The sequence below is a fragment of the Triplophysa rosa genome, linkage group LG20 (assembly GCF_024868665.1).
Source record: "Triplophysa rosa linkage group LG20, Trosa_1v2, whole genome shotgun sequence".
Lineage (NCBI taxonomy): Eukaryota > Metazoa > Chordata > Actinopteri > Cypriniformes > Nemacheilidae > Triplophysa > Triplophysa rosa.
Genome location: NC_079909.1, coordinates 3,600,955 through 3,627,988, shown reverse-complemented (window position 1 = coordinate 3,627,988; position 27,034 = coordinate 3,600,955). Strand labels below are relative to the sequence as shown.

The 27,034-nt window shown below is 37.4% G+C and overlaps 1 protein-coding gene across 1 annotated transcript in view; it reads left to right on the top strand.

The window, feature by feature from the left end:
* Window positions 1-27,034, top strand: part of iars1 (isoleucyl-tRNA synthetase 1) — a 70,786-nt gene that overhangs the window by 2,432 nt on the left and 41,320 nt on the right. Inside the window, exons 5-13 of the mRNA XM_057361807.1 lie at window positions 4,203-4,285; window positions 7,436-7,553; window positions 7,636-7,783; window positions 12,196-12,283; window positions 14,998-15,058; window positions 15,235-15,330; window positions 16,349-16,471; window positions 20,147-20,238; window positions 21,119-21,217. Coding sequence (XP_057217790.1) covers window positions 4,203-4,285; window positions 7,436-7,553; window positions 7,636-7,783; window positions 12,196-12,283; window positions 14,998-15,058; window positions 15,235-15,330; window positions 16,349-16,471; window positions 20,147-20,238; window positions 21,119-21,217 — 908 coding nt within the window. The remainder of the gene's footprint in view (window positions 1-4,202; window positions 4,286-7,435; window positions 7,554-7,635; window positions 7,784-12,195; window positions 12,284-14,997; window positions 15,059-15,234; window positions 15,331-16,348; window positions 16,472-20,146; window positions 20,239-21,118; window positions 21,218-27,034) is intronic.

Here is a 27,034-nt window from a genome sequence, read left to right as displayed (position 1 = left end):
AGGTTTCGTTATAGTAGAAGGGAAGAGAATAAATGGGAATCGGAGAACATAAGACTGACCTGCTAAAAGTTATTGAACTTGTTGCAAAATTTTTAAGTCAATAACATTTAAGGCCCATTTTCCAGTGGGTTTAGTGCAGTATGTCTAGTTCATTATGTTCACACTTTTTCCAATATTCAGAAATGAATAACGGGTCATAACACATTTACAGTGTAATTGTTATTATCTTTGAGACATGAGCCTTGGGTTGTATCATTATCGGTTTCACTTTTAGTCGCTCTTGGAGTAAGTGGTTTAAACAACCTCTTAAGTATTAAGCTTTTTACATGTATCTTAAAGTTTATTACCATTCAGCAGTGTTACAGGTTTTAAAGGAGAGTTGTCATAAAAAACACTGAATTGTTTTGTGTGACATCACTAAAAATAGTTTAAAAAGAACAACAACACATATAAACAATATACACATTAATACTCTAAAATTATACAATTTAAATGCTAAAAAAATCCTCTAAAATCCATAATCATTTAGGAGTTTACACATATAAGGAATTGGTAATTTTTATATTTCTCAGTCCAAATTCCTTGTATGGTGACCTAAGGTTTTCTCGTAGAGGGTGTAGCCAGTTATGGAAGTTGGACTTATACGATCTTCTAGCAAAGTCAAGACATATTTGGGTTTGTCTTTCTGCAAGAGTACACAAGCCTAAGGTACAAAGGGCTGTTGAATATTCTGAGTATCTTTGACCAAGTTTAATTCTACAGGCCCGTTTCTGCTCACGCTCCAACCTTCTATACTGATTTACTGTCAATGAACTATGCCAGACTGGAGCTGCACACTCCAATATTGGTCGCACACAACCTGTATAAATGGAAACCATTTCAGGATCTTGAACACCAAATCTTTTCAAACGATGAAGGGCAAAGTGCTTCCTGTTGGCTGAAGTCAGCATATGGTCTTCTTGACTGTCCCATTTTAAATTACTTTGAATAAAGACACCCAAGACTTTATGTTGCAGACTTCCAAGGTCTTGTGAGCGATGGTGAAAGTTGGCCAAGCTGGTGTAAGTGTCATATTCCAGGTCCAGGAGGGATTGTACTGACACCGTATGGTCCACAGCCCAGAACATCGCTGGCTTTGTACATATAATCCATTAAACTGATGAAACTATGAGTTGTAGAATGATGTTTTCGACTGCCACACACTGCATAGGGTCTAGATCTGGTGTAATATCATTCAGAATCCAATGTGCAGCGAACTGCTCACAAATCTTTGAAAGCAGAGCTGTTAATGAGATTGGTCTCAATTACTCAAAGTTTGGAGAAGTTTTTGGAATAGGGACTACAATAACCTCTTTCAATTGCCTAGGGATAACCCCTTCCTTGAATGAACTATTAATGCTATCACAAAGAGGGGTCCTAATTTCACATGCAAACTCCTTCAGTATTTTTGGTGGGATCATGTCAGGGCCTGGAGATTTGTTACAGTTAATAGAAGACAATCTGTTAAACACATCCCACACTGATATAGTAGGCATGGGAAATGACGGTATGCAAGAAGGTACGGCTGAGCGATTGAGAGGCTGTAGGAAGTAGGACCCATTACCTCTTGTTTAATACACTGAGGAGGACCTAATTGTATATTCGGACTCCAAAGGACGCAGTTATGGTCGCTTAATCATATGGGTAAATCATAGGTTTCAGATATACTGATTTTATGTTGGTGATAATGATGTCAAGAATCACATTCCCTCTAGTATTATTCTTAACCACCTGGCAGAGTTTATCATCTAAGCAAATGTCATGGGTTGTCAGATGATTAAAGTCTCCTAGAATGACAAGGCCAATGTCTGGGTATGTAGTCCGTAACCAGTCAGATGAAGATATTAAGTACTCTATGAGTTCATCCTGATGTGGTGGTGGTGAATAGAGCTGTAATCGGGCTTTAAAAGTTAGGCCCGACAGGGTCCGAGCCCGACAGAATTCGGCCCGAGCCCGACAAGTACATTTTGTTTGACAGCTTTTTAAACGCCCGAACCCGTTTACAGGCCGACATTAGGCTATTCAAATGTACGCACGCACACAGATTTTGTCAAGAATGAGACATTTATACATGTTTTAACATAATTTATTAATGACTAACGTAGGCTATAGGCCACTTGGAAGTTGGAACAAAGAAATAAAATAAGTCCTCTGTAACATCGTAACATCTCACATATCCCACTGGCTCATTATTCTCATTATGCACATGGTCAAAACTTTTCCTCACCTCAGACTTTGCTTTAGTTGCTGGTGCAACCAAAACGTAATCGCCAGAGGCAAGCCTCCGTTTCACCTCCTCAGCATCCATTTTCGCATCTTTCTCACGCTAATCGGAACGCATCACATGACCGCTCATTTACCGCGCAAGCCCGAGCCCGGCCCGTGTAAAATGATAGAAATTAAGCCCGAACCCGTCGGGTCCGTCGGGTTCGGGCAAAGATCTTCAGCTCTAGTGGTGAATACACTACACACACAGCATTTGCAGATATATGCCGTGGGAACCTTACTGGTCTCACTTTCACCCACAATCCCATTCAAGATGGTCAGGAACTTTAATTGGAGTCAAAGCATATGATGGAACGCTGTGTCGTATATATAATGCAATGCCTCCTCCACGCTGGCTAGGTCTACAATTTGAGTACAAGTTATATCCGTCAATATTCAATACATCGTCTGCCTTTTGGGGAGTAAACCACGTCTCAGAGATTGCAGCCACATCCACTTGATTTTTTATCAAAACAGACTGAAGCTCATCAATTTTGTTTACCAAGGATCTGGGATTTGACAAAAAAAGTTGGTAGCATAGTATAATTAGATGGCCTGAAATGCTCTGTCTTGACTTGTATTAGGTTTGATTGTGATCTGTCTTCATTCCCAAATCCAAACAGTTGAGGTCTAGAAAACTGAGGTCTTCTGCCAACAACAGTCTTAATCTTGTGCAAGGTCTTCTCACCTCCTCTACACCCTCTTTTCCTTGTTGGCATCCCTTCTTTGCTTAAAATCCTTTTCAACCAAAAATTCGGTGGGGGAGCAGATTGTTTGAATCTCTTTAAAACTTCAACATGGTACTTGTAAACCGATTCCATATCTTCCATTATTAAAAACAAGTTGAATTCTGTGTGATCCTTTCTTTCCTTGGGATCTTTCTCAGCCAGGCACTCAGGTGGGTAGGTTGATTAGTTCTCTTTAGCAGCTCCACAGAGTACTTGCAATCTCCTTCCATGTCCACTATTTAAAAAAAGATAACCTCACACTATCTCAGGAATGTTAGTTAAACTAAATACTCCAAAAATATCAAATGGATGGTTATTCCAGTAAGAGATTTTATCGGATTTTAACGCCTCTGTCTATACACAAAAAAATCCTAGAAATGTGTCTAAAACCTCTCACCATCTTATCATAGCAAACACAAAGCAATGCCTGGCCAGCCACACACACTATAAGAGCATAATAGCAGGTTTTCCCTAGGCAAGCAATGCTTATTTGTAACCAGATGTTTGTGTTGTTAATGTTTCAGTACTGAATCAATTAGGCTTTCAAGATGTTGTTTGTCTTTTATCACAAAATCTGTGTAGTAAATAGAGTTTTGAGGGATTTCTATGAGATAATCACTCTCTGACTGCATCATCTGTTAGCGATGTCTATTCTGATGTTTCAGACACATTCGTTCTGATCCCTGTCGACTGTTAGCTGAGTCATGCTGGTATTATTCTAAGTAAATCTGAGGACAGTATTATGGTGGCAGTCTGTGCCTGCAGCACAGCGGGCATCTGTGTTTTGCTCCAGGGCACAATAGTGATAGGAGACAGAATATCATCTCAGTAACCTTCCAGTCATAGACGTCAGATTGTGTTACCGTCTAAAGATCATGACTGGTCTACCATCTTTCTTTTTTGCTTAAAGGGGCTGTTTACAAAAAAAGAGAATTCTGACATCATTTAAACTTTATTGGGTCTTCTAAACCCTTATTGTTGTTCTTTGTAGAAAACAAAAAAGAAATGTTGAAGAACAGTCTGTCTGAACTATGAACCATGTCTGTAAGAAAGATGGAAAAAGTCATCATATGGTTTAGAACCGACAGGATTCAGAACTATTTGAAACCGTCTAGTGAACATCTCATACACACTGTAATCTTTTTGGTGTCTGTTGTTTGCACACATCAGACATCGGTGAGGAGAATGGGCCGTTGGATTGACTTCAAGAACGACTATAAGACTCTGTACCCGTGGTTCATGGAGACAGTCTGGTAAGCTCTGTCACGGTCCTGTTTTATATTCACATTATATCACCTGAAACAGCTATGAATGCTCAGTCATTGTGTCTACTGAATGCACAATAAAAAAAACATGATAAAGAGAATGTGAAGCTGATGTCACGCCCTATGTTGCATGTTGCAGTGGCGCCACCATCTTGGGAGGATCATACTCCACTGTTATTATTGTTTTGATATGTACTAGGGGTGTAATGATACTTCGTATTATGATATTTCGCAATGCAAAAATGTTACGATGCGCATCGTAGAGAGATGGGGATATTTTACAATATGTTTAATTCTATTCGTTCAGCGGTCAAGACGCTACCTACTCTGCGCGTCACGTGTGCTTTTCTCACATATGCGGTAGAGAGAGAAACACAAGACACAATCTGTGTCTCCAAGTGGTTTACAAAGCGTCATATTTTCCTTCACAATCGCCATTAAAACACAGCAAACTTGAAGCGTGACTGCAGGCGAGTCACCCCGAAACTCATTACAAAGGCAGCACAAACGTTTTTATGTGCCAATGTTAATTTATCCGCTAACGTGAGCTGCTGCATAACGTGATATGCCACATAAAGTAAGCCAAAAGAAACTAGCGCTGTTCCGATCAGAGAAGCGATGAAGTGAGTCGTACTGTATATTAAAAGATCGAATGACATGCTAAAAAACAAGTATGTGATTTGCATGATTGAAGAAATGTAATACAGTTTATGTAATATGTCTTTTTGAAAGATTTTTCTCATTCATTACTGTCTCAAGCAAAGCCAGCGCAGCTTCACAGAGACATGAGCCAATAGCGTTTGAGTGTGAGCTCTGTCAGAGCGTTTCATTGGTTGAATGTACTGAATGAACACGCCCTTCACTGAACGAACGAGTCAATTGAGTCAAAATGAGACTGAAAGAACTGCTGAATGAATATTCTCTGTGTTATAACAATGCATATCCAGTAGTTTCTCAATTTTTCTGAAAAATAAAGTTAATGACCTGGTTTAATTTAATTCCAAGGTAATGTAAATTATGTCGAAACAGTTAAATCTTTGTATGGAACATTTAATTACACAAATTAAATGAGTTAATCCAGATAGATTTTAGTAGACTAATATAATGTAGATTTCGTCGACTAAAACTATGATAAATTGGGATGACTTAAAACTAAATTGCATTTTAGTCAAAAGACTAGGACTAAAACTAAATCAAAATTTGATGTCAAAATTGACACTGATCTTAATTCTAATTTCAGTAAGCCTTAAAATGTTAAAATTCTTTATTATGTTGTATGTGCAACAAAATAAGTTCCTGAAATTGTTAATATTTTGAAAATAAATGTTATTTGAATTTCAGTTTCATTTTTGAATTTTTTCAAAATATCGAAATGTGTAGGGTATCGTGAACCCAGCATTCGAGATGTGTACCGAATCGTGAGCTGAGTGTATCGTTACACCCCTAGTATGTACCGTTACTTGTTTTGTTTGATATATGGAGAAATCGAAAATGAAAGAAGCATGGGCTTTTCCTGATCGACTCTGCGTAATGCTATTGCAGTTTTTTAACACAGCAAGACCGACCTACCATAGTTATACAGTATTTCCTAATCAAACAAGACAAACAAAACATGGCTTTATAGACATATTTATTGATAATGTATTTCCATCATTCGAACAGCTTCAAAAAATATATACCATATCTAAATCGCACTTTTATAAATATTTACAAATACGTAACTTTGTTAAACAAAATAACCCTTCATACCCGAACTGTCCAAATCAATCTGAAATGGAACAATACTTTTACGCGATCCCCACAAAAAAAGCGGTATCTCATATATATATATATACTGTATATATATATATATATATATATATATGAAATGCTATTCCAGCTGACAAGTACGTCAACTCTACAACATTTCAAATCCTCCTGGGAGGAAGACTTAGGCATTGAAATCACAGAGGAGCAGTGGAAAGCGGCCCTTGAACAAATTCACGGCTTATCAGTGTGTGCGAGGCACAGACTCATACAATTCAAAGTAATACATCGATTACACTGGTCCAAACAAAAGCTCAGTAAGATATTTCCAGATGTAGATCCTTCATGTAACCGTTGTGGGGTGTACCAGCATCACTGGCCCATATGTTCTGGAGCTGCCCAAAATTGTCAACCTACTGGAGTAGTATTTTTCGAACATTGTCAAAAATATTACAAAGGCCTATTGAACCAGATCCCCTAATGGCAGTTTTAGGTATAGGTGAACCTGAGATAGCTAAAAAATAGTGATGAACAAAATATAATTTAATTTGTTTGTCTTTTAGCACGAAGATTAATATTGCTAAACTGGCAACAGAAAGCTGCCCCCACATATGTAAATCTGATGAGGGATATAATGAAACTAATGAAATTTATTGCTAGAGAAAATTAGATTCTCTCTGAAAGACAAAGAAGAACATTTTTATTACATATGGCAACCTTTTATAGATTACTTTAATGTCATCAATTCTTTTTAAAGCAGTTAAAATGACCCACTCAAAATATATCAGTAAGCAACATGAAAAGAGGACGGAATTATTAAGTTATTTAGTGGGCTAAGACCCCCTACACTTTTGTTTTACATACTGTATATGGTCAACTGGTGTTTGTCCCTGCTTTTATTTTTATTTTCTCTCTTTTTATTTTTATTTATTTATTATTATTATTATTATTTTAATATATATATATATATATTTTTTTTACATTTATTTTTCTTTTCATATACATTGTAAATAATATATGTTGTCTTCCATTGTGTCTTCAATGGTTTTGTTATGTTCAAGGAAAAAATGCCATAAATAAAGTTATTAGAAAAAAAGAAAAACAAAACACTGCATTGAATGCACTAGCAGCCATCCTCCCAAGATGGCGCAACATTCAACACGGCATGACGTTGCTTCACATTCTCTACGTATAAGAAAATTAATAAAAACATTATTAAAAAATAATTTAAAAAACAAATTAAAATTAAAATAATTAAAAAACATTATCTGCTTTTGCAAATGAACTTTTCATATGTTTGCATATGTTTATGCATTTTTGAAAACGTTATTAGTAAATAGACTAATCTGAATAAATGACATGACAAAATATTGATTAAATATTGTGTTTCAGGTGGGTTTTTAAGCAGCTGTATGATAAAGGGATGGTGTACAGAGGGGTGAAGGTTATGCCCTTCTCCACCGCCTGCAACACACCTCTCTCTAACTTTGAGGCTAATCAAAACTACAAGGTCAGAGCTTTTACATACTGCTCAAGTGAAAATTGTTATAACTTTTTTGCCGATTTCTAAAGTGTTATAAATTGATCGACAGGATGTCCAGGACCCATCTGTGATCGTGAACTTCCCTCTGCTGGAGGATGAGAAGGTGAGCTTTATCGCATGGACCACCACACCATGGACTCTGCCCAGCAACATGGCTCTCTGTGTCAACCCTGACTTCATCTACGTCAAGGTCAAAGGTAAAGATCGACAAATTATTATTGTATTGTTATCGTAGATCAATACACAGTTTTGTCATTGGTCACTAAATGTTTGACACATAATAACTAAATGATCCAAGGATGGGTAATGAAATTATAAAACAGTTGAAAACTGTTAAAGGGATAGAAAATTCTGTCATCATTTACTTACTCTTGTGTCATTTCAAACCTGAATAACTTACTTTCTTCCACAGAACACAAAAGAAGATATTTTGAAGAATGTTGTTAACTGGCACCCATTGACTTGCATTGGTTTTTTACATACAATAGAAGTGAATGGGGTCCAGTGCTGTTTGGTTACCAACTTTCTTCAGAATATCTTCTTTTGTGTTCTGTGGAAGAAAGCAAGTGAGACAGGTTTGTAATGACAAGAGGGTGAGTAAATCATGACAGACTTTTTGGGTGAACCATCACTTTAACTGCTGGAAATGATAGTATTTTTTGTTTTGCGAATATAACTAAAATACGGAAGAGATAAACGGAGCCACTGCTAATCCTCTTTTCACTGAGATACTGATCTTAAACATTTTCAGTAGTTTTAACAACTTTATCATAAATATCTGAAAATCGTGTGGTGTAAATTCAGGTGACCAACTTCTATAGGTGATTATAGACGGTTTTATCTTAACAACATAAAAAACCGTTATTGCGCATGCGCACTTTTGTGACCCCACCTTAACTTCCGGTACACATTCACAAACAATAGAGTGCCTGTAGATTATGTCTGATAACAATCAAAAGAAAAAGGAGAACCTTTACTTGGCTAAACATGTCTCTCCAATATTTTGAATTTAGACTGCGATACCAAGCTCAACCGCTAGATGTCAGTGTACCATACAGTTTCTTTATTTGTGACAATAAATTGTTTATGTAATATAATTAAAGTACAACAAAATTCAACAAATCGTTTATTAAATACATCTATTATGCAGTAAAATTATAATACAAATCAACATCAACATAAATTAAATTAAATATAAATAGTTCTATTATTAGACACTAGCCAAACACAATCCGGAAGTTAACTGAGGGTCAGGCGCGCGCGCATCCAATGAAACGATCTATAGAGATTGTTAATCGACGTCACGCCGTGTTGAATGTTGCGCCATCTTTGGAGGAAGGCTGCTAGTGCGTTCAATGACGTTTTTGTTTTTTCTTGTTTGATTAGGAAATATAACTATGGAAGGTTGGTCTTGCTGTGTTAAAAAACTGCAATAGCATTACGCAGATCGTTCAGGAAAATCCCATGGTTCATTCACCATCGATTTCTCCATATATCAAACAAAACAAGTAACGGTAAATATCAAAACAATAATAGCAGTGGAGTATGATCCTCCCAAGATGGCGGCGCCACTGCAAAATGCAACATAGGGCGTGACATCAGCTTCACATTCTCTATATTGCTATACATTTTTGGTTGCATTGTTAATCATTAAAATATATTACACTATATTACACATTTTTTTGCTTTCTTTTTGGTTTTCTTATTTTTATGACGATGCTTCTGGCCTGAATGAAATTGAAATTTTGTGTATTTGATGCTAGTGTAAGGTTCTGTTGTCTAAAGGCATGCTGTCTGCTATCAGTAGCAATAACTATTTAACCGTATTAGTGTAAATATTCCAAGCATAAAACTAAAATCCTTTAAAATATTTTCACTTTGTGAGTGTCACGACAGTATATGGTGCCGTTGAGTGACTGCTGTGTTTTATTCTCGGGTTTCGCTGTGATAAATTCAATGCTATTTGGTCATTGAATGTAGAATACGCTACTAAAGGGGTCACAGAGTACATAAGTTGTCCTGCGTCTACGCTTCAGCACTAAATATGGGTTGACGAGAAATTTCAAATCAGGTCACTTAAAAAGAGCCATGTCTGTAAAAATAGCTCTTTGTGGTCTTTTTTTTAACATGCGTAGCTTTGGATCTCCTCTAAAGATCCCTGACTAAAAGCTTGACCCAGTTTGTCCTCAGGACGTAGTGTCCTGCAGCGGCTGACAGGGGGCGCTGTGAAGCCGCTCACGTCTCCATCACCAGCTTCTGCTGCATGAGAGAGACGCGCAGAATACCAATGCAGCATCAGTACCTCAACATTTCCTCCCCGTCATTTCCTCCCCATCATTTCCCAGCGTGCCATTGGGGAAGTGCCATCTTTTAATGATGTATTCGCTCTCTCCTGTATATCTCTGATGTTTAAGCTTTGCTTGCTATTTAACAGACCATATAAATATCTGTTTTTATGTTTATGGAGAGTGGTAGGTTAGTTTATGATGGACAGTTGTAAGCCTCAGACTTAATACGGAATTAACGCATTTAGTTCCTCTATAATGAAATAACAAATATAGTCATTAGATTCTGTATTTCTCAGAATCCATCATGCATGAAAAATGCAAACGCCGAACTGCAGTATGAATGCACAGTTTTTCTTTATGACGTTATCTTGCAAGTGTAAAGATGCTTTTGTCGCCGAGTCTTTACATGAAGACTTTTCTTAGATACATATAAATACTGACACTCATGGGCGAACTTCTCCATACAGAGAATGCAAATGACTTTTGTTAAATATCCTGCCTGGGTTTGATGTATTAAAAAAATCAACTGTAAAGAGGTTTGGTGATAAACAGCTGCTGTGCTTGGGGATGGCTGTAGGTAGGTGGATAAATGGATGGATGAATGCATGTGTAGCTCGATGGGTTCATATACAGTATGTGTAAGTAGATGGATGTGTAGGTAGTTGGAGAGAGAAGGAGATTGATTCATGCACTGTTTTTCAGTGACACTGGTTCTGAATCTCCAGTGAAACACAAAGAACACAACACTGATTGTCACCCATGACCCTAACACAATGCTCTGCCAATTGAGAAACAGGAATACACATACAATATAGACTACATTAAATATAAAATATATGAAGAGTATACTGCCAAAAAGAAACTTTTTCCAAAATCATATTTTTACTATGTTATCATGTTTTTATTGTGTTAGTTAGCTGTATTTTTGTGTTATTATGGCCTAAATCAAAACAAACCAACTGCAGTTTGATTGATATTAATTGGAATGCACAATAAAAAAATCATTTTTTTATCTCAATTTATCTTAAGATATCTCACAATCTCATAAACTCTTCATATATATACAGTATGTACAGGTGCTGGTCATATAATTAGAATATCATCAAAAAGTTGATTTATTTCACTAATTCCATTCAAAAAGTGAAACTTGTATATTATATTCATTCATTACACACAGACTGATATATTTCAAATGTTTATTTCTTTTAATTTGATGATTATAACTGACAACTAATGAAAATCCCAAATTCAGTATCTCAGAAAATTAGAATATTACTTAAGACCAATACAAAGAAAGGATTTTTAGAAATCTTGGCCAACTGAAAAGTATGAACATGAAAAGTAAGAGCATGTACAGCACTCAATACTTAGTTGGGGCTCCTTTTGCCTGAATTACTGCAGCAATGCGGCATGGAATGGAGTCGATCAGTCTGTGGCACTGCTCAGGTGTTATGAGAGACCAGGTTGCTCTGATAGTGGCCTTCAGCTCTTCTGCTTGTTGGGTCTGGCATATCGCATCTTCCTCTTCACAATACCCCATAGATTTTCTATGGGGTTAAGGTCAGGCGAGTTTGCTGGCCAATTAAGAACAGGGATACCATGGTCCTTAAACCAGGTACTGGTAGCTTTGGCACTGTGTGCAGGTGCCAAGTCCTGTTGGAAAATGAAATCTGCAACTCCATTTCTAAAAATCCTTTCTTTGTATTGGTCTTAAGTAATATTCTAATTTTCTGAGATACTGAATTTGGGATTTTCATTAGTTGTCAGTTATAATCATCAAATTAAAAGAAATAAACATTTGAAATATATCAGTCTGTGTGTAATGAATGAATATAATACACAAGTTTCACTTTTTGAATGGGATTAGTGAAATAAATCAACTTTTTGATGATATTCTAATTATATGACCAGCACCTGTATATATATATATATATATATATATATATGCATGCTTGAATAAATGAATGACACATTTTGTTGTGTTGTACTTAATCGGTAACAATAAGTACTTTATAGGGTTACAATAAGGTTGCATTTGTTGTTAACATTAGTAAATCCATTAAACGGTTACAACTTTTAATTTTAAACGCAAATTAGTAAGTAGTGAAAATAACATGAACTAACATGAAGATACTTAGAAACTAAAAATACTGTAGTATTGTTCATTGTTATGTTGCATTCACAAATGTTAACAAATCATTTATAGTTTGAACAAATACATACAGTATATTGCATTAAACAACAGGCTGCTGAGGGCATAAATAAAAGAAGAGTTGCTTTAAAGTTCGAATTGTTAAATAGTTTTCCTCTTTGTGATTCAGATAACAGCTCAGAGAAGATCTACATCATGATGGAGGCCAGGCTGATCGCTCTCTTCAAATCTGACAGTGAATACACCATCCTGGACAGGTGAGTTTGCTGCACATGTCGTGTCCAGATTGTGGGGGAATGCTGTGCAAACACAAACACGCTTCAAAGCGTCTGATTAAATCTCAGGCTGTAAAGTGTTTAGTGAATTATTATTGATGGAGGCTATTGACTGTTTATTTGTTTTGAAGCATTGATTGAAGCAGAGACAGCAGTGATGTAAATGTAAATGTGAGGAATTCATTTTTTATACAAACTTTTCACTAGGATTTTTTGAAACTGTGGCGCTTGATGACGATTAACATATTCGTGACGTCATCACATAGTTTTAATACGGCGTTCAAGACTCGGAAGTGGGATATTTCCCACCACAAACCTGAAAGTAACGTCTGGATTTACTAACATTAAAAGTATTTAGGAACATTAATTTTACTAATGATTAAGTATAGCATTAAAACATTAGAAGTATCTTTTAACATTAAAAGAGCACCGTTCCATGAATTATTTCCAGGTTGAAGTGGGAATTATCGAATTTCCGAGAGCGCATGAAGCCAGTAAAAGTTGCAACTTCAGACCCGTTTCGATTTTACTCTCTGAACATTACATACAGCTTATTGCCCAATAAAGCCGTTGTCATTTACATATTTTTTATTTCAGTTGTCAGTTCTGTTTTATAAGCAAGACACATCGTCGGATAAAATCACCCCACACACACCTTAAAGAGCGAAAGCAAGGTCATTAGCATTAGCCGTACACTTTTTTGGCTAAAGGTTCTAGGCTTTCCATTTAGCGTCTTTGGCTTCTCTCTGCTGTCTGCCGCTCACTCACAGACGTGTTTCCTGCACCAGGAAAGCGAAACCTCCTGCAAGCGAGGCAATACTGATGACATTTTACCACTGTGAATATAGCGGAAACACTGGTTTTATATGGCAGGTGTAGACAAGAAAGTCCCGCCTGGTCTTCATCCATGAAATGTTTCTGTGTCCTGAAGTGATTCATTAGTGTTGTGTAAGTGCTGGAGTTGTCTTTGGCTTTATTTGGCTGTGTTTGGGAGGGTTGTGAGAGAGGTTTGCTGTGCAGCGGGTAGATAACACTGTGCTGAAGTATTGTGGGATTAATCCCTGACCTCCTCTTGTTGATGAAGATGTCTCTGTATCTGTGATTAATGTTCCTCGACTCTTCTGCACGAGATACTGCGACTGCAATGACAGACTTTATTTCCACTGCACTTCTTGTGCGATAGTGTTAGTTATTTTAGGGAAACATTCGATTAAAATATGTAAGATTTCATGTTTATGTTGTGCTGTCTGACACTGTGTCTTCACCGGACGCGGCACCCGCTATAGATGCAGGGCTCTCCAATGCTTTAGTTTGTTCGTCTGATCAGACGTCTGTTAACTTATCAGAGATGCAGAACACCACACTGCAACTTTTCGGTATTGCACCAGGCACAGTCAGTCGTAATCATTACAAAGAGCTAAGACCAATCCCCTAACAAGGTCTACACATGTTCATTCGAATAAATGGATATGTGACTGTGACGAGGGAGGCGGGACGAGAGTCGTGAGAGAACGAAGCGAGGCCGGTGGCACGAGTGATAATGAGTGTCAGCTGTGCGTTACACCGGTCTCGCATCTCTCACGGAGGAGCTCCGGAAGCATAAGAGGAGGAGCGACAGGAAGGCACAACGAGAGAGGACCAGCCATGGACATTGTTAAGTTTTAGTTATGTTTGTGTAGCCTTTTACTTTGGTTTATGCTTTGTTTGTTTGTTTATTGTATTAAAAAGCTTATTTAATGTTCGCCGGCTCCCGCCTCCTTCCTCTTTTTATACGAACATTGTTACAATGACGTTTTTGTGGGCGTTTCCATTAATGCAGACGCTCATCCACACCCACTGATTAACATGTAATTTGCATGACTTTGAAAATGAAAACGAAAAAGAAAATGAAATAAAAGAGAAAATAAAAGGAAGATCAAACTTAACTTTTTATTTGAATTGTGTCAGTATTATGGCGTGAGCATTAATAAAAAGCTTTGTAAAAATGTTTTTGCAATTTCTTGTTCACATTTGCCTTTTCAATTTCATATTGGCAGTCTTGCCTCTAGATTTTAGTGAAAATGAAATGTCAAATCACCAATTGCATTTTCTTTTTCACTTTGACAGGGACAACGCATTGTCAGTGTAAAAATGAAAATGAAAATGACAATAAAATAATTTCATTTTATTTTTTATTTTGGCACATATTGTGCGCGCAGTTATGTATAATGAAATTGTTAATCTGCTTTTCATTTTCATCGTTTAATTAATTTATTTAAATTTGGCAGGATTTACCTTCCATAGTAAATCAGGGAAAAATGTATGATTTAATTTTTGCTCAGAAAAACAAGAATGCAATTAAACAGAAACAACAATTTAAAACAGTATTGCACTTATTGTTTTTATGCTTTAACCCTTTTCCGTCTTTGACCCGTATATAAACATTATAAAATACGTAAACATTGTAAAAGTAAAAGAAATGAATGCTGGTCATTCCTAACACGTTCTCAAAGATGTTTTCACTATGTTCGCCATTCGTTTTTGTCTTTTATCTAGAAATAAATAAAAAAAAAACGTCAATTCCTGTTTTTGTTGTTTGTATTTATGGGATGTAGACCCTTGTAAAGAAGCTTTGATATTTTATAAAGCTGAAAGATCAGGTTCCTTCTCTACTCGCTCCGTTGTTGTAGGTCAGTGATGTTTGTTTTTTCTTATAGATTTCCTGGCAAGACCCTGAAGGGCAAGAAATACAAACCTCTCTTTGAGTATTTCATCAAGGTAAACACTGTAATGCCATCCTTCACTTGAATCACAAATCTGTTCAAAACATAGTTCAGACCCAAATCTTTGTTTTAAAGCCTTGTCTTTTAGTCTTAGTTAAGATGTGACACACACAAAGACTTCTCTTATAAAAGCTTCACATTAGTTGTTTGTTTATCTTCTCTCTCGTTCAGTGTAAAGAGAATGGAGCGTTCTCTGTGGTGGTGGATAACTATGTGCGTGATGATGATGGTACAGGAGTCGTACATCAGGCCCCGTACTTCGGAGCTGTAAGTTACGCATTCAAATCTCACGCGTCCGTTATTATTTTTACATCATATTTTTGTCTATTTGCACGCAAATTCTTTTGTGAAAGTTTCTGATTCTAAATATCAAAATGTAATCACACTTTTTATCGCGATTAATGCCCCCTCACCAATCATTGAGATGCATTGCATTGTATTGTTTTTAACAATCACATGATGACTCATGGAATCAGTCGTGAGATACCTTTTAGATTTTGTAAGTTCATTTCCAAGAAATATTATGAAGACTACAAAGCAGTCTAAGCATGAAGATGGCCTTGAACAGTATCAGTCATATAAGAAAACGTGAGGGTCACCTGAAGCAGTGAAGTGAATTATTAAAAAGAGTCACAAGAAGAAAGCTTTTGGTGAAAAACTAATATCGCTTTTCATCTGCTGTTTGCCCGAAGGCTTGCGAGAAGCTCAGACAATTCCACGTCTGCTGTGACCAAACTGAACTTTGCTCTTCATTTCCACATAACGTTTGAAGCAGACCGGCATCACATCTCCTTAGCAGCAGAGATGGCCAAATTCACAAAGATGGAAAGAAAAAAGGAATATACTTAACATCTTCACAATAAAGAGTTTAAGTGCTTACATTTATGGATGTTTATAACATAACAGGAGAACATCTCCCAGAACAGTAGCAATGGCGTTTTTAACCAAATACCCCAAAACAGTGTTGAAAACTGTCTCCGTACCGTATCCTGATTCACAACAATAAGCTTATTAGCATGATATATAAGAGCTGCTGGGTATTTCACGATAAACGCCGGTGTGACGTCATTTGACTCAGAATATATCTCATCGTTTTTCTTATATGCTCATATACAGATGTTCTGTTTCTGGTATCTCTTGTTAGCACATTTCTGGTGAATCCAGAGAAGACCCACACACACATTGTCCCATGGCTGTCCTGTCTTTATTTTCTTAGAATTTGAAGTCTCTCAGGTAAATCCCCGTTGACTGAGGTGTTGTTCGGATGTTGTTTCTCTGTTCACAGGATGATTACCGTGTCTGCATGGACTACAACATCATCCAGAGGGACTCGGTTCCTGTTTGCCCCGTGGACGCGTCCGGTGTGTTCACTTCTGATGTCACTCACTTTGCTGGTCAATATGTCAAGGTACGGATGCTGTCCTCTTCGAAGTATTCAAAAAAATCATCATTTACTCACCCTCTTGTCATGTCAAACCTGTATGACTTTCTTTTTCTCCAGAACACGAAAGAAGATCTTTTGAAAAATTGTAGTAACAGAAAACTATTGGTCCCCTTTGACTTCTATTGTATGGACACAAAATCAATGGAGACCAACAGTTTTTTACATTCTTCAAAATATCTTCTTTTGTGTTTGCTATATAGACTGCGAATAGCAAATGTAGAATACCAACCAAAATGTAGAGCTGTGTCCCAAATGACATACTATGCTCTCAACAGTAGTGTATGGATTTTAGAAGGGTAGCATTGTCCCAAATGGAAAACTAAACCCCATTCCAATTTGGGATGCACCTTGGGTTTGAGGTGGCTGTCCTCATGCAAAATGATTGACTTCTCAGAAACCTTTGAATGTTTTCTCATTACCTCGACTGATATAGACTTGGGCCGTCATGTCCTTGTGCTGCATGCCAACCAAAAGTTCCCAAACTTGTGAAGTTGCATTCATTTATTTTGTTTGCCCCGTTTTGAATGACAGTAAAAAGTCGAAGTGTCGCGACTCCAAAAGTGGGAGTGGAGAATCGGAGTCGACTCCAAAAAACCCAGAATCGAACACCCCTACTTGTGCATCTCTGAATATCATAAGTTTAGCATTTCCTCTTAAATGTTACATTTACATTTATTCATTTGGCAGACGCTTTTATCCAAAGCGACTTACGAGTAGGAGAGAATATAAACATTTTGTCAACACGCTAAACAGTACCGTTAGTTTACAAGGCCATGCTACTAGGAGGATTAAAGCTGGAGTAAGCAAAGGAGAGAATGAACTTTTTTTTTTTAATCATGTTATTCTCAAGAAAATGGAAATGATTATAGGAAGAGTGATACTGAGCGGCTGTTTGTTCACCTTTTTCAAGTAAACTGTAATGCTGAAGCTTCAGAAGAATCTGTAAAAACGTACAGCGCTCTGAAAGTGAATTTCATTTCTCAAGCGTGACATTCGGAAGCTTGTGTTGAGGTGGAATGAGGTGACAGGAATGCTGATATCAGGAGTTTAGTCCAGCGGGCGAGATTTAACGGAGGAACACGACGCCGTTTCCTGACAGTAACTTCCATCAGTTCTGCTGTCATCTTACATTTTCACTTGGTTTCCCTTCCCCTAAACGCTCATTACGCCATCTCACAGCGGTAACTCATCTCAGAGGAAACAGATTGCCACCTGTGTCTGTAAAAAAGGAGCCGGTAGTTACTGTCCCAGTGACAGTTCTGACATCATTTCGTACATTTACTGTGTAAATATTTCAAATGAAAGCTTGTTGTACTGAGTGGTTTTTCATTTATGCCCGGTTTCACAGACAAGGCTTAGACTAGTCCCAGACTAAAATGAATGTTTGACCTGTCTAAACAGAAAATAACTTGCCCTGACATATCTTAAAATATGTCAGTGACATTGTTTTGTCTCAAGATGCAAACCAGTATTGTTTTTTCTAAGGCATTTTTATAAAAGTGCCTAAAATATTCTAATTTAAGTAAGGTCTAGTCCTGGCTTAAGCTAAGCCTTGTCTGTGAAACCTGGCCTTAAAGTGATAGTTCACCCGAAATGAAAATTCTGTCATAATTTACTCACTCACATTTACTATCATTTCCAACCTGTATGAGTTTCTTTCTTCCACAGAACACAAAAGAAGATATTTTGAAGAATGTTGTTAACTGGCCCCCTTTCACTTGCATTGATTTTGTGTCCATACAATAGAAGTGAATGGGGATCAGTGCTGTTTGGTTACCAGCTTTCTTCAAAATATCTTCTTTTGTGTTTTGCGGAAGAAAGAAAGTAATTCAGGTTGGAAATGACAGGAGAGTGATTAAATGATGACAGAATTTTCATTTTTGGGTGAACTATCACTTTAAGGTTTGAATTCCCCTTAAACTGGTCAAAACCAGATTTATGGAAGTACATGTATTTCAACATTGTTTGTAATATTTATTTATTTCTTTTACATAGTCATTTTTATCTATTTATTTTAGGTAGTCATTTTTATCTATTTATTTTACGTAGTCATTTTTATCTATTTATTTTATGTAGTCATTTTTATCTATTTATTTTACGTAGTCATTTTTATCTATTTATTTTATGTAGTCATTTTTATCTATTTATTTTACGTAGTCATTTTTATCTATTTTTTGTATAGTCATTTTTATCTATTTATTTTACGTAGTCATTTTTATCTATTTATTTTACGTAGTCTTTTTTTATCTATTTATTTTACGTAGTCATTTTTATCTATTTATTTTACGTAGTCTTTTTTTATCTATTTATTTTACGTAGTCATTTTTATCTAGTCATTTTTATCTATATATTTTACGTAGTCATTTTTATCTAGTCATTTTTATCTAGTCATTTTTATCTATATATTTTACGTAGTCATTTTTATCATTTTTATCTATTTATTTTACGTAGTCATTTTTATCTTATTTATTTTACGTAGTCCTTTTTATCTATTTATTTTATGTAGTCATTTTTATCTAATTATTTTAAATAGTACCTAAGGAGCGATGTAATAATTTCACATAATTTTCAAAACTACAAGCTTTGCATATTCAAGTGATTCAGAGATCATGTTTTCACTTGATGGTGAATAGAAGCTAATGATGAACAGAAGTGGCGTATGCCGGATGAGGTAACCATAGCAACAGCACCCTGCTTGAGTGGCAGGGCCATAGTGTAATTCATACTCTCCGTTTCAAAACCTCATCCAGACAACATTCCCAAACATAAAGGATGCATAGTTTCAACCACTATCCCAGACTACCTTATTTAGGCCAAATCTAAGTAGAATTTCCATTTATGGATGGAACAATCCCAGAATGCACTACAACCATTTTTATTCATTTCTACTCTACACATTTGGATGAATATGATGAGGAATTGCTGGCGCATGTCAGACTCCTGGTTACAGTGTTTCCCAGCAGGACCACAGATGCCCATTCAGCTTTGCAGGTTAAAGTGATAGTTCACCCCAAAATGAAGATTCTGTCATCATTTAATTGCCCTCTTGTCATTTCAAACCTGTATGACTTCCTTCCTTCCGCAGAACACAAAAGAAGAGATTTTAAAGAATGTTGTTGACCGAACAGCGATGGCAGCCATTCACTAGCATTGGTTTTGTGTCCATACAAAAGTCGATGGCTGCCATCGCTGTTCACTTATCAAAATTCTTCAAAATATCTTCTTTTGTGTTCTGCAGATGAAGGAAAGCCATACAGCTTGGAAATGAGAAGAGGGCGATTAAATGATGACAGAATTTTCATTTTTGGGTGAACTTTCCCTTTAAGAAAAGGTTCCCGAAATCAATTCTGCATGAGACAGGACGCCAGTTCAACCGCAAGGACACAGTGGACACGTTTCCATTAAAGTGAATTATTATGACTTTTATACTGTAGAAAGACACACTGACGGCTACACGAGAGGAAGTTCAGAAACATGTCCTGGGTTAAAGAGACTAGATTCCCTCAGCTGAGCTCATTTTACAGCATTATCCGCAGCAGGGCTCAGTGCCAACTCATGGTCTATAGAAATATGGGATTCTTTAAGTGTCGTGCTGTATTCATCGCGAGACCTCATTGTTTGTGACCTTGATGCTTTCAGGACGCAGACAAGAACATCATGAAGTGGTTGAAGGAGAACGGGCGTCTGGTGAACGCCAGCTCTTTCAAACACAGCTATCCATTCTGCTGGAGGTGAGTGATACAGATCAGATATCGCAGTCATCTGAAGAAAGGAGTCAACATCTGCGTAGTGTTCTTAGAGACTATTCAAACACATTGTCAAGTTTCAGGGCGATTCTGGCATTATTCAGGTATCGTGGCTCTCCTGGATGGGACAGCGTTAAATCGATAGTGTGGTCTATAGAGAGGGGCGTGACAGGGCAGGGACATTAACATATTGTGCTCAATAGAAGCTCTGCTGTTTCAGCACCTCAGATGACCATGAGTTTACAGACAGAGGTCACAGCAAAGCCTCATGAACCCCTCTGAAGAAGAGAAACTCATGCAGCGCTTATTCCATCTATAAATCACTGGCTCATCGACTCTTATGAGCTCGGACTCTCTCACCACGTTGCTGCGAATCGACAGGGGTGATTATGGATATTGAAGGTAGAAATGGGCTGCGGATATTGACGGCCCGTCCGTGGAGATTCAGAACATCGATGCTGAGAGGCTTGAGCGTCTTTTCTTGCCTTCACAGCTAAAATGCAGACGTGGGGTCAGACACACTCATGGTTTATAATCATAGCATGGATACGTCAATATGCTTCTAGAAACTTCCTCGGTGTTTTTTCAGATCACCGAGCAGCACGGATCGTAGAATCTGTTGCACTAATGCTAGCTTTTTTCATTTTTAACACATGGTCAGTGAAACGTAGCGTTTAACTTGAGCAGAGAAAACTCAAGCTGGCCACACTAAATTGTATTTCTAAATGTTGTTTTCAAAGTGTTTACCTTTTTGAAACTTAATTATTAAAAGCAGGTCTTTTTGAAAAGTGAAAAAAAAAAATGATAGCCTCCCCTGACTTTGACGGACACTGATGATGGTTATTGATGTTTTGACCCGTCACAGGTCGGACACGCCTCTGATCTATAAAGCAGTGCCCAGCTGGTTTGTGAGGGTGGAACACATGGTGGAGAAACTTCTGGACAACAACAGCAAATGTTACTGGTAAAATTCATCATGCTTTCTGTTTTAAATCTGACGTGACCTGTATATTGAGTAGACGAACATGTTTTTGACTTGCATAGTGCTTGACTGGACAAACTCATCAAAGCCATATTTACAGGTCCAATATGCAATATAATATATATAATTACTTCTTCAGAGGTGTAATAAGAGCTTACATAATGAAGTGTTATGTTTTTACAATGAGCTATTTCCATCTACACACACGCAGGTCCCCTCACCAGTCCCCACAGGATTGAGCAGAGATTTTTTTATATCTGCGGCCAAAAATGCTTAATTTTGCAGGGCTTTATCCAAATTTTGCGATAAGAATTGCGGGGTTTTTTTTACAGAAAAAGTAAAAAATACTACTTGAATTGGCAAATATGGTTCTTCTTTAAAACTACCACCTGTGAAAACATTATTTATGCATTTCCTATGATTAAAAGGCATGCAGCAGATTCATACTGAAGGTCTGGAAACCTTGGCCGCTTTAAGTTCACTGACATGTCAAGCAACCAATCACGTTTCGTTTAATGCCGCATCATGTTTATGGTTGTGGAAATGTCTCTGCAATAACGTTTATGATTTTATGCCATGAACCTCGCATACTTTTAAGAAATCAGCGTTTAGTTGATGGTGATAAATGTTCATTGACACCGAAACAAACATTACAGCTTTTTTCATAGATCAGAAGGCTTTATGTTGTTTCCAGGTGTGTTGTTTAAGAACGTGACGCACTCATCGGTGAGGCTGACTTGACTCAAAGCCATTAGCCTGCAACCTTTAGCCAAAAAATGGTAATGGCTAATGCTAACGCCTTCAGCGTAGCGAAGGAAAGGAGACCAGAGGCTAGTTTTTTTTAAATAGATGACAATGGATGTTGTTAGTAAATTTTAAGTGTTACAGACCTTTCTATCTCCCTTCTATAGTATCTCTGCTTGACTTTTGTAGCAGGTTTTGATGGAATGCGCGATGTGATGACGTCACATGGAGCATCTACGGCCAAATTATGCAGAAAATCTGCGACAATCTCTAAATTTTGCAAGTTGCCGGAGTATGTTTGATTATGTGTTAAATTCTGCGATCGCAAAATCCTGCAGGGACCTCCTTACATGGAATTCACCGTGTTGTTTCTACAGTAGCCCTAAACGGACAAACTGCTCCACAGAGCGCCTTTCCTAAATACATTATCTCCTTCAGCAAAGAAGCAAAATGTGACGACATCTTAGTCCTGTGTCAGCCTCCGTAGTGCTCTGAAAGGGAGAGCTGGAGTGAGCCGTTGGTTGCAATTCCCAATCTCACCGCTAGATGCCGCTAAATTTCATACACTGCACCTTTAATGTTTTCTCACAAATTTTAATGCAGAATTCAGTTGTCTGTGTATTTTGCGTAATAGAAGTGTTTATGTGTGGATTTCTTAAATGAAGCTGTTCAGAGTTATTGGGTTGACCAGAAATTATCAGGAGCCCAAATGCTGGAAGTTTACAATGAGAATCATTTTGTAAAAAGTGTTGGATCTTGAAGATGCCAGGTCATTAAACAAACACTAATCTCCGAAGTATTACAAATCTCACAGTTTTCACATACACAAGCCACTAGGTGGAAGTTTGTGGAACTATCCGGAACATGTTTATTTAAAAATCCTTTAAAATTTGAGTGATGTTGTGGATTTTTATCTAATCTCGTATTTGCTATTTTTATTTAAATGTGTTTTTTATTTATTTAGGACGTGCACAAAATTGAATGAAATACTAAAAACGAAAGCTCTTCTCATCATATAAACTCGGCACACTTAATGACAGCTTTATTTTAATAATTGATGCTTGTGACCTTATTCGCAAAATTGTGTTCGTAAAAGTGTCATAATTAATGTATGTGCATAATCTACCACATCAGTAAAAAAGTCTGAACACTGAAATAATAGTAAGACAGAACTTTGTTTAAAGTCACCATGAAACGGATGTGGCGATTGACTTATTTTCCGTATCATGACGAGAGGTTGCGATATACTTTTTTATTGCCTGTCATTTTGACGGGCAGGCTCGTAAAAAATCCGTCATAATCTATTATTACACGTCACTATGGTGCAAACTGGAGTTACGTGCTAATTAGCATGTTCGTGACGTCATCACGCTGTACTTACGTTTACTCTCTGAACTTACTGTATTTTATGCCCAATAAAGCCGTTCTTGTTTATATTCCTTTATATATTTAATGTTTCTGTTGTCAGACATAAAATAATAATTACAGACAAATGTTTATGTTCATATGTCCAGTCAGTAACAATGATAGGTGCTTGTAAATGCACGTGTTTTGGGCCTGGAGGGGAGGGCTGAAAATGCCTGGCCATTAGTCAGTATAGTCCTACCACATTTTTGTTGCTTACGTCATGTGGTGAAGAGTTGTTGAGAGGGGGAGAGGAGCTTACACCGTGTCTACCAGTGTTGCCAACTTTGGCGACTTTGTCGCTAGATTTGGCGACCTTTCAGACCCCTTTAGCAACTTAAAAAAAAAAAAGCGACTATCGACAAATCTAGCTACTTTCTGAATAAGCTTTGGTGACTTAGCGAAACATTCTGCTTCACTTCTACTGCCCCACTAGAACGAGTTTTTGCTTTCTCAGCGCAGCACCGCCTCTCTCTATCTACTCTGTTCAGTTCAGTGAGCGGCAGGAGAAGCAGCACATTCGGTTCAGACTGCAGCTGACGCGTGAATGAGAAATGCATGTACAAACAGTGTTTCCAAGAAATATCACTTATTGACCTTGTTTGAGCATTTATGATTTAAAACGCGATGACTGTATGGACGCATAAACATGAACACAGACGGAGTCCAGCTCTGTTCAATGAAAGTGACTGCTGGTGTGTATTTTTAAGTGGTCGAGTTCACTCACTATTACATAGTTTTTGTTGTCTGCCGACAGAAACAGAAAAATAAGTCATTAAGAACCTATTTATTGTGCATTTGGGTGTATTGTTTTAATATAATACTGTATACAGTACAACAGCTCAGAGGGTAGAGATTTGAAGCAGACCTGAAGCGCTTAGCTTATCAGATACTACGTGATGACGTCACTGATATGCAAATTAGCGCGTGACGTCATCTGGAGACATTTAGCCACTTTTCGGGCAGGCTTTAGCTACTTTCCATTGAAAATAGTTGGCAACACTGGATGCGACAGGCGCGACATGACAACCTGCTTGTTCTTAATGGGTTTGTCGCATCGCGCCGCATCCAGTGCGAACAAAATGTAAAATTATAATGGGTTCTAATGCGTTTCTAACGTCTTTTGTCGTGTCGTGTCGCGTCGCGTCGCATCGTGCCGGTCGCGTCTGGTGTAGACACGGTGTTTATGTTTTTGATTAAAGATTACAAAATTAATTTAAAAAAAAAAGGTGTGCAGTGCACATATAAATAATTTATAATATATATAAAAAAATATATAAAACACTTTGATTACATGGTGACTTTATAGTGTGTGCTCTTCAGAGGCTGATGGGACAGTACAGGTGTTAGGGGCGATTCACATTTCACGTCTAAAACCACACGGAAAACGCGAGCCGCGTCGCTTTCTCTAGTTAAATGACCCGCGGTGCGTGCGCGGCACTCCGAAAACGCGCCGCAACGTATCCGCGTCGCGACCGCGTCGCTCCCTATTTGTCTAGTACATTTACAAGTAATGAACTTGCGCGCGCGAAATGTGAATCGCCCCTTACACAGCAGCACGTGTGTGATGTGTCAGTCTCTGATAAATCACCTGTGCACTCGACACCCTAGAGTCACCTTACTGCACCAGACAGCAAATCTGCACCTCTCAATTTCTCAACTGTTAAGATGCTCCACATGAATACACAGAGAAGTGTTCTGCATGTTTAACAGAAGCCTTATGCTTTATTATAAGAATGTGCAAATACTGCATACTGTGAATACTTACAAAGATTCCCACCAAAATAAATGTTAATGTAGAATGTGAAATATTAATGAAATAGTTGGATATCAGATTTACTGAATAGTTTTTTCAGGCTGTGTGTGTGAGTCAGCCAGCGCTGCTAATGGTTTTCTGAGAGCACAATTACTTTAAAGTCGTCCATCATATCCTGCGCAGTATAGAAACACAGGGAAAATGCTGGACGGTTAGTAAATATTCTGTGTGTCAGGGGCTCTTGAGTCCGGGGGTCTCTTGTGGTGTGTGCAGCTGTACGGTTCACTTTTACGTTGCTTTAGATTTGTGGATGGTGAGAGAGTTTTTTCAGGACCTCTTAATCTGCGTTCTTCCGTACTAATGAACTACTTTAAAGCTAATAACCTTCTTCATTATTTCGTAATGGTTTGTGTGTGGTCGACTGCGATTCATTGTGTAATGTCTCTCATTGCGTCGCTCACCTCAATGCCACAGGGAAGCATTATTGCTGATAACCTCCTTCAGAGATTTTCATTTCATGAATATTTTTCATTAACGCATTATTTTACCAAAGATGTTTCATATTAGATGTGACAGACTTCAGAGTTATCACACCTGCCCCGATCTGACCTCAGCGCTCCACACAACAGCTGAACTGTTTTAATAGCTTTCTTCCTTTGGCTTATTCTAGAAAGGTGGATGATGTGAAATAATCTTAAATCTAGCGCTAGACAAGGCTGTTATAATTTAGCTACATTTAGTGCAGAGATAAGAGAGAACAGAGGAGCAGAGGAATCATTAAATTGATGTATTGGGTGCCGAGATGGAACCTAAATAGAAATGCCTCTTCTCGATGAGAATTGATGAAGTCAGTGGTGGTCTGATGAAACTTCACTGCGATTCGTACTGAACAGTGTTCTCCAGGAGCCGTGTCTGTGAGAGAGACAGCAGGACGACGCCCAAGAGGACATTAGACCTTCAGATGTATTTGGAGATGGGTTATTTTAAAGGGATACTTCACCCAAAAATGAAAATTCTGTCATCATTTATTCACCTTCGAGTTGTTCCAAATCTGTATAAATGTCTTTGTTCTAATCAACACAGAGAAAGATATTTGGAAGAATGCTTATAACCAGCCACATTTTGCCCCACATTGACTCCCATAGTAGGAAAAATCACTTTATCATTTTTTTTTGTTCTGTTGAACACAAAAGAAGATATTTTGAAGAATGTAGGACAGCAAACAGTTCTGGGGCACTTTTGACTACCGTTGTATTTTTTCCTACTATGGGAGTCAATGTGGGGCAAAATGTGTCTGGTTATAAGCATTCTTCCAAATATCTTTCTCTGTGTTCATCAGAACAAAGACATTTATACAGATTTGGAACAACTCGAAAGTGAATAAAGGATGACAGAATTTTCTTTTTTGGGTGGAGTATCCCTTCAAGTCATTTTATTACTCAAGAAAAAAACCAGTAAATTGAATTATTTAGTTGTCCTACCCTTCTAATAATAGTAGCAATGTTGTTATTATCAAGGTTCCAACAATCTTCGTAACTGAGTTTGGTAGACTTAAAAATGTATTTTTAAATCTGTTTGAAAAGATGTATAGGTTATCATTATAAATTAGTTTATGTTGCAAGTGAACGTCATTTACTGTTGTGCACTAAAATTGTCCATGGGTCCTGTTTTCGGAGTTTCATCAAATCAAATACAAGGATGCTGAGCCACTAAATAAATGTGACTATAAATGAATAAAGTCAGAGCTGATTGAGTTGTAGGTTCAGGTTTGGGCTGTGAGACAGTGTTGTGTAAATGATGAAGTGTAACATGTGGCAGTTCAGGCAGGCCGTCGTCTACATTGTTGCTGAAACATTGTATCAGAATAAAGAACAAGTGATGGTGTCTTGAGTTTG